The sequence below is a fragment of the Halyomorpha halys genome, unplaced genomic scaffold, assembly GCF_000696795.3.
Source record: "Halyomorpha halys isolate HHAL.00 unplaced genomic scaffold, Hhal_1.1 Scaffold307.1, whole genome shotgun sequence".
Classification (NCBI taxonomy): Eukaryota; Metazoa; Arthropoda; class Insecta; order Hemiptera; family Pentatomidae; genus Halyomorpha; species Halyomorpha halys.
This window is the reverse complement of record NW_027107991.1, coordinates 1,316,232-1,324,718: the sequence shown is the minus strand read 5'-3', so window position 1 is coordinate 1,324,718 and position 8,487 is coordinate 1,316,232. Positions and strand designations below refer to the sequence as shown.

Below are 8,487 nucleotides of genomic sequence, written 5' to 3'. Positions count from 1 at the left end.
TTCCAAAGAAGATTATGGAGGGTGTAGTTGTGGCGCCATTCACCAACAATCTCAGCCGTGGCTCTCCTGTCATAAGCAATATTCATCTGAGAGTCAACAAATGTCAGCTGACTCTAATTCTTCATCTCAAACCAGCTCAAATGTGTTATCACATGTTGAATCAACAGGAGCACAGCAGGGTTTTCCGCAAAGCTTGGCTAGGCCTGTTGATGTTGAGGTAACCAATGATGCACTGGCCCAACATTCAAAATTTCATGCTCAAGGCATCAGACATCAGTTTAGAGCTCCTTTACTGCAGTTATCTTTTCAGATGTCTCCAAGATCGGCAATGTCTACCAACACACCTCATTGTGACACAGACCCATCTGTACAAACCCATCCTCGGGAAACTTCAACTGTTTCACCAAGGCCACTTACGACACTCAGTACTCCTAAGGTGAATACTTTACCAGTGGCATATTCTCAACAAGCCACATTACAACAACATGAGCAAATGGGTTTGCCACAAGTTACAGATGCGGGCACAACTACCAGTGCTGAGTTTGTCAAATACAGGGATCACCAATGGGGACAAACTGTGAGACATCCCTCTTTGAATAGAGAAATTCAAATTGGCGATCTAGTAACTCCATTTTCAAACATGCTGTATACTTCGGAGAATAAACAACGAAAAGTGAAACCTAATATCTCCAAGAACAAAGAACAGGCAGATAACATGTTTGCATCCAAAAATGGAATACCTAATGCCAATGGAAGAAGTAAGTTTAAAGCTTATCTTAGCAGAGACAATTTGGATAATTTCACTCTGCCTACTGCAATCAAGACAGAATCATCAGGAATTCCAACAATACCACCTCAGAACACTAATACCACCCCTGTTCAAACCAGTGGGCAAACCAACATAGAAAATGTTCAGAATGGAATCGAAATTGATGATATCATCCATCGCAACACTATTTCCATCAATCATGAACATGGAAATATTCAAACACAAAAGGACTCTCCAGTTCCTTATCCATATCCTCAAGGAAGTTCATTTCCACTAACCAGACAGTCTCAACAGACTATTTCAGTCGCAACAACATCAGCTGTTATTCCACGTCTGGTTACTTATTCAGATACTCAGTCCACCCAAAGGACTCCTTCAGCAACTCAAATGAATTCTTCAGAACCTCAATCACGATTTACAACTGCTTTCCCCAATTCAGAAGATGGGGCACCGCTATCTGCAAGTCTTAACAGCCATACTATATCGGAAGCACCGCTTAATAGTATGCTCTCACAACAACCTACTAATGACCAAAATCCAGATAATATATTTTGGTACAGTGCGAAACTGAGCTTCATCTCCTTCTGTATGAAAACGATTTTGATCAAGGAACTTATACCACTTCTATTGCCGAACGAGGTTGGAATTATCTTGGTGGGCGGCGCAAAATCATCAGCCGGAGTTTCAGGAACTCAACCATGCTATGCAGAGCTGATCCAGCTTCAAGCAAACTCGGAACATTTAGAAGCACTGTCAAATGCACTACGTTTGACTATAACATCACTGCATGTGATACCAGAACCCAGAAAACCTCCTGATAGATGACCATAACTTTTTGCAACGGACTGAAACTTTGGTTGACATTAGCGTTTTTCTTGGTATTTTTCCTGTAATTTTTTTTTTTGTTAATTTAAGAATTAATCATTAACTTTATTGTTGTTATTACATAGGTTATAAACTTCTGTTTTCACCACAGTTTTTCAAGAGGTGAAACTTTATTTTGCAGTCTATTCTGTTTACTAGGTATTTACTTTGAATTTGCTTTGTTAACACATACACATAGGGTGTGCATTTATTTTCTTAATTTATGTATCAATGTTTACTAGTTCATATTTTTATACATGAGTTATAGAGTTTATTTCTATACATACACTTAATTATTATGTTTGTTCATTGTATATTCAAAGTTTGTTTCGTTTATCTTTCTCCATTGCTCTTACATGAACAGTCTCACAAAACATTCTGTCTATGCTGGTTAGATTACGTTTTATTTTGAAAAACCTCTAATCTTGAAACGTGTAATATCATGTCCTGTTAACATGTACCCCACATCTTGTGTATTATAAATTAGCCCAGCTTAATTTAGGTGGGCGGTTTGTTTAAGTAAGGCGCCCCCTCACTTCTGAAAGGAAGTTCATGATGCCATCTAGTGGCAAGGATAAGCAGTAAGAAGCCATCGTGGCCAGTACCAGATAAGAAGCCATCGTGGCCAGTACCAGATAAGAAGCCGTCGTGGCCAGTACCAGATAAGAAGCCGTCGTGGCCAGTACCAGTACCAGATAATAAGCCGTCGTGGTCAGTACCAGATAAGAAGCCGTCGTGGCCAGTACCAGTACCAGAGAAGAAGAGTTCAGAACTCTTCAATCCATCAACACTCCTCTCATAATGATGAGATAGTAATTCCTTCGATTCAGGCGAAGGAGGCGACGGCGGCAGGAGGATGAGAAGAGAGAACCCCACTTCCATATTCACATGCAAATTAGAACCAATTCAAGCTCCATAGAATCCAACAAGTAAAATGTAATATTTCCATCAATTAATGTAATAAAACTAACCAACTAACACATTGTAAATATTTTGTTCAAATCATTCAGAATAGAGGTATTTTATTTTAAAGCATATGATATCATGTTATTTAAATACAGTCCACTCCATCATTACCAGCAAATAATCCGTGAACCAGCTAACCAGTATAATAATTAATTTGGGTAATATCCCCCAATTTTGACTCCGGGGAATACCTAAATTAAACACACATCCTATCACATTTTTTCAATTAGTTAGTTATTGATGAAATTAGAATCAATTTCAAGAGTTATTCAGTTGCAAGAAATCAATAAAGTAGCAAAGTAGTGAGGTTTATCTATAGGTTACTACCCTATTTTAAACATGGTGGAGGGTCATATTTTCATTCCACAGGATTGTCACACAATAAAAGTTCCCAGGCCGGATTCAAACTGAACCTGCTGCAGTAACGAGGTTGCTAAGGTAGGTGCCTTAAGTCCCTCGGCTACTGACAGCCCTAGCTAGAGGAGTTGATTTTTATTTCCTAACAGTCTCAAGGATTGTAAACTCGACCCTCTCATTTTAGTTAGAATAGTTTGGGTACCTATAGAGTAGTTTTAAAATAAAAATTGAAAATATCGGAGAAACAATAAGTCCAAGAAATAATGCCTATAATGCTATCGGTTTGAAAGTCTCTGTGATAAAATATAATAAAACTAACCTGTTGACTGGCTGGCCATAAAGGAGGGAAGCACTTTCTTCATGAGAATGATCAGGAGTAGGTTCTCTCGGGCGGTGGCAATGGTGAGTGTGGTGAGAGGAACAACTGCTTCCGCACGTACTTCGTCCGCAGTCAATTGAGCATCTTGGTACTTGCTATTAAAACAAGAAATAATAGTCAAGACATGATAATGTTATCTGAGAAAACATTTTTCTTTAACATAATTTAGAACATTAAAAAACAAAACAAGCCTCTCACAAATTCTGGAAAAATGACCTATTCGATATTTAAAACTTAGGGACCAATCATCTAATCTTGATCAAACTCATATCATTACGTAAATTAGTAAGATTAGTTTTATTTTAATAAAACAAGTTCATATTTTTTGGTAATTTAAAAAGTATTATATTAAAAAGTATTGTATACAAAAAGATGAATTTTATTTTTAAAATACAATTTAATGGAAATATTTAAGACATAATAACTCTGTTAAAAAAAAATATTAATTATTTACTTTGTGATTGAAATTTATTAGTGGATCAGACTGCAAAGATTAAGAGTTCAGGAATTGTGATTTATAATTATTATTAAATATAAATTAAAGGTGAATTTAAAACTTAAAATTATCATTATTATTTTTTTATTATTTATAATATTTTTTTATATTATTTTTTTAATTATTTCATAAATAAATGAAACCTTATTGGATGATAGTAATCAGAAATGTTTCTTTTGAAACAAAAATATTAATGGTTGATAACTGATGTCAGAACATTAGATTGGTGAGATCTCACAGATGTCGAAAACTTAATTTTAAAATTTAACACTGATTTTTAAAAATGGTAATTTTACATAAGCTATGAAATTTTATAAGTTATAGAATATCATAAATTTGACTCAATATTTAAGTATTTTACTCTAACATGTAACTTATGATATTAAGCATCATAAAAAAAAAAAACAGGAAGAATAAAAATTATGAAGAAATAGATCCATTAATATATATATATAATTATTTCAATTAACCTTCCTAAAAAATATAAATGGTCTATTATAATTTAGCATTAATGACTTGATATTATCTAGTTAGGTGTAGTGAAAGTACCTCTCCTATTAAATATCTTTTATTCAGAACTCATTAATTAAATCACAAAGTTTTGAGACCATTACCCTAACATTGTTTTCTTTTTTAAAATTATAATATTGACATTACACCTCTACTTAGTCCAATATTTTATATCTAACACTTATTCGAAGTTACAATAAAAATTATTTAATCATTTAAAAAGTAAGGAGAGTCCATCAATTAACTCAGATAGTTCTGATAGTACTCCTGAAGATGAGGCGATAACCCAAAAACATTGTGATTAAATCAATGGGTTTATGAGAAAAGGATACATAATAGGAAAGATATTTTGACTACACCCAACTAATTGTTTTAGTAACATAAACATTTAATAAAGTCTAAAAATATTTTCCTTACTGGATGGGAGTGGATGTGCCTCGCACAGGTATCGTTGTGCCAGGCCGGGCACCGCTGAGCAAGGCCATCTCTAGACCCACAGCTGCCACATCTCCGGCCCATCGTGGGGCTTCCGCACACCTGAAATTGATTCATGTAGGTAATTATCACCATCGAACATTAAAAAAGCAAAACAAAAAGGAATCTTGTATGTACTTCACTGTAACATGTATATTTAATTGAGACTTGAAATACTACTTACAATAACATAGTGAATTTCGTAAAATTGTTTTACCTGGTATGTTCGATGGGATGCCCTCTGGTCTCCTTGGGGTGGGGGATGTTCAGGCGGAGGGGGGAGGAATTCATTCCAGTTAGGAAAACCATTCTGGAGGCAGTCTGTCACAGGTGTTTTCCTGTTTAATCTTCGCATCTGATTGTCTTCTAGAATCATAAGATTGATTTTTAAAAATAAAAATAATGATAAAAGGAGGAATATTGAATTAGAAATCTGTATACTTAATGAGGGTCAATTAATGATATTATTAGATTAAAAATTTGTTCAATTACAGCATAACACTGAAAAAATGTCTTGTGATTGAAATTTATTGGATGAAATTTCATTCATTATTTAAAGCACTCATCACTGTAATAAAAAAAAAAAAACACGCCGGTGAGAAGAACTCCAGTACCTGAATTGATAGTCTAGCATCAATAATGGTCAATAACATCATTATTTATTTCAATTTTTGTAATAGTTTTTAATTTACATAAGTTATATACCTGAGCTGTAAATAAAATACATGCCCTGAAATATAATGCTCACCTAAAAATATTGGTCTAAGTTCTTGGCTGTGGTGGCTTCCTAACATTTCCTTTGAATCTCCAGATGTGTTTCTTCCATCAGACTTCTGAAAGTAGCAAATTATTTTTAAAAATAATGTCACAAAAATAATGAAATGTCAAATTATTTAAAAAAATTAAGTAATGAAGCTAAATTAATAAAAATTTCTTAAAACCATTCAAAGTTAAATTTCATAATCTTCATTTGAAGTAATTAATATAGCAAGCTTATAAATATGTTTTTATTTCAATTTTTTGATCTAAAATTTTTGCAAGAGAATAAGAATTGCTCAAATAAAAATCAAGAGTTGGTTAAAGCAAAAATAATTTTATATTATACTATCTAAAAAAAATCAGTATATTTGAATAAATTGAGCTAAAAGTAACAGATGAAGAATTCCCTCTAAAAATGTAACAAATAACTTCAATGTATCAATTTCTTGGAAAACATACACCCTTAAAACTTCACAATCTTTTATTTATGAATCATATTAAGTTCCGTACTTCGCCAATCTCTAGTATTAGACTACTTGTCTAATTTTTCATAAAATTTCCTTTCATCCAATTATAAATTATTGTCATTGTGATTCATCAATATATCTTCAGCTAGGGAACCGTAAATAGAAGAATCAAATACTGCAGAGATGAATGAATTATGATCATGATAATTTATAATGCAATCAAGAAAATTTTATTAATGATTAGTGGAGTAGTCTAATACAAGGGATTGGATTTGAAAATGGACAATATGGGTTCAATTCCTAAATAAACTAGATATAAAGTTTTAAGGGTGTATGTTTTTCTAGAAATTGCTACATTAAAGAATTTATGACCCTTAGGAAGATAGTACATACTATTATTTTTAAATCTCGTAACTAAAATTTCTTCCTACTGTTTAAATTTAGTAAACAGAAATCTTACTTTTGAACAAATTAACATGTTTTCAGTTTTGGCACATAAGCACCTATATTAAGGATTAAGGACTTGGCTCATTGCTAGCAACAGCAAATAAATTTTAGTTAAAATTAATAATAATTACATTAGCAGCTTCTTCTACCCTGCTGAGGAGAGTTGTGGTGGCGTAAGGAGTGAGCTGCTCTTTGCGAGGGTTGTAGAAAGTGGAAAGGCTGCGCGAATCTACTTCAGCATAATCTGGCGCATCATGAGGACAGAGCAACTTGCCTCCTTTGTCCCAGCCCCTGTCTATCCACAGGGTGTCTTTGACTGCTGTCCCGTGGAGCAATGAGAGGTCTGTCCCAGTCGGGCCGTCTGAAGCAGAGAAAGCTGTGGAAATGAAGAGAAATTTCAATAAAATGTTTTATAATCTGATATGGTAAATCATGAATAAACATTATCAATCGTTATTTTAGAAAGATAATTTATTATTCGATGTAAAAATTAATCTCAATAATTAGTAATTTATAAATATGTAAAAATTATAATTTGCATTCTATTTAGTTGATAAAAAATCTTTTTTATAGTATAAGTTCAAAGATTTCAGTTTTCTCATTACCGATGGATATTTGTTTTAAATTTGGTCAAATAATATAACAGTTTCATAATGGTCTTAGTGGTTTGATGAAAGTTGCAAAATTGGAGAATCGTTTTGAAGTTTTTGATAATAACACTCACTATAAGCACCATTCACTATTGTAAAGATTGAAGAGGAAGGCTCTTTTTCAACACAAAATGGACAGATTTATTTCTAAAAATGTGATGTTTTCTTGTTGAAAAATAAAGTGTTTTCTATAGGATGCTCTTGATGTGGAAATGGCGATGGGTATTGAATTTTTGACACTGAGATTTATTTAAAAGATTATAAGAAATAAGCTTAGTGAGTAAACTATAATTTTTTATATTATATTAAAATAGATTTGATGAATGTATGTGAACTTGGAAGAATTGGTCAGGAACAACAAAAATAGTTTTCAACAATTGATTGATTATGATGATTGATGTTTAGACCTACATTGCGAGTCTTAATGCTGATAATCAATCAATTACTGACAACTATTTTTATAATTTTTTTTTTAATATTAAAGTAAAAATTCACAGACTTTTTTTTAACATGGTATTTTAAATATAGATAATTAAATTTCAGAGGATAGTTTTCGAACTTGAAAAATTACTGATTGGTTTTATTAACTTAACATGTATAATAACTCTGCCATTATTAATACTTACTGGCTAAATGAGCAATGTCTTTCTTGGTTCCCCTCTTCCTCATGTAGAGGAAAATACTAGTGCCTGCTGCTACAGCAATCAATGCTCCGAACATAACTACCAGTACCCAGGTCTGGCTGTTGGATTGGGACGGCTGGGCGTGGGGGCCAGGGATGCCCACCCTTATCATAGACACCAAGCTGGAGTAGGGTCCAGGTCCAAGTCGTGTGTAGGCTGCCACTCGCACGGCGTAAGTGGCACTTGGGGAGAGGTGGTGCAACGTTATGGACCGTGTTGTGGCATTGACTGTCATCTGAGAACCTGTCTTGGTTATGTTGCTTTTCACTTGAACCTACAGAGCATATGGTATTTCTTTAATTTGAAACAAAGAAAGCAGATGAATATAGAAAATAGATATCTCAAAGATAAAAAAATAGATTTTTAAAATAATGATAATTCATGGATAAAACAGATCTTTATTATTTTTTACATATAAGAATTAAATAACTAATACATAAATCCAAGCTTGGATACTTGATTATAAACTACTATTTTCAATTTTCATTAAAAATAAAAAAAAAAATTTTTGATAATCTATTTATACGTTTATTTTGAGTATTACTGTTTACAAATTGTTTAACCTGACAAAAATGCAAGTTAGATAAATGAACAATTGATAGATAGGAGCGTGGTCAATACGCTTTAACATTTGTATTTACTCTTAGCACAACAGTGACAGTCAGT

The 8,487-nt window shown here is 32.9% G+C and overlaps 1 protein-coding gene across 3 annotated transcripts in view; it reads right to left on the bottom strand.

The window, feature by feature from the left end:
- robo1 (roundabout 1) overlaps window positions 1-8,487 on the bottom strand; it is a 934,487-nt gene that overhangs the window by 7,050 nt on the left and 918,950 nt on the right. For all 3 annotated transcript variants that reach the window (XM_014421230.2, XM_067046357.1, XM_014421229.2), the window contains exons 13-18: window positions 7,765-8,095; window positions 6,620-6,864; window positions 5,564-5,648; window positions 5,033-5,181; window positions 4,759-4,878; window positions 3,276-3,430 (exon numbers count right to left, since the gene is read on the bottom strand). In XM_014421230.2, coding sequence (XP_014276716.1) covers window positions 3,276-3,430; window positions 4,759-4,878; window positions 5,033-5,181; window positions 5,564-5,648; window positions 6,620-6,864; window positions 7,765-8,095 — 1,085 coding nt within the window. The remainder of the gene's footprint in view (window positions 1-3,275; window positions 3,431-4,758; window positions 4,879-5,032; window positions 5,182-5,563; window positions 5,649-6,619; window positions 6,865-7,764; window positions 8,096-8,487) is intronic.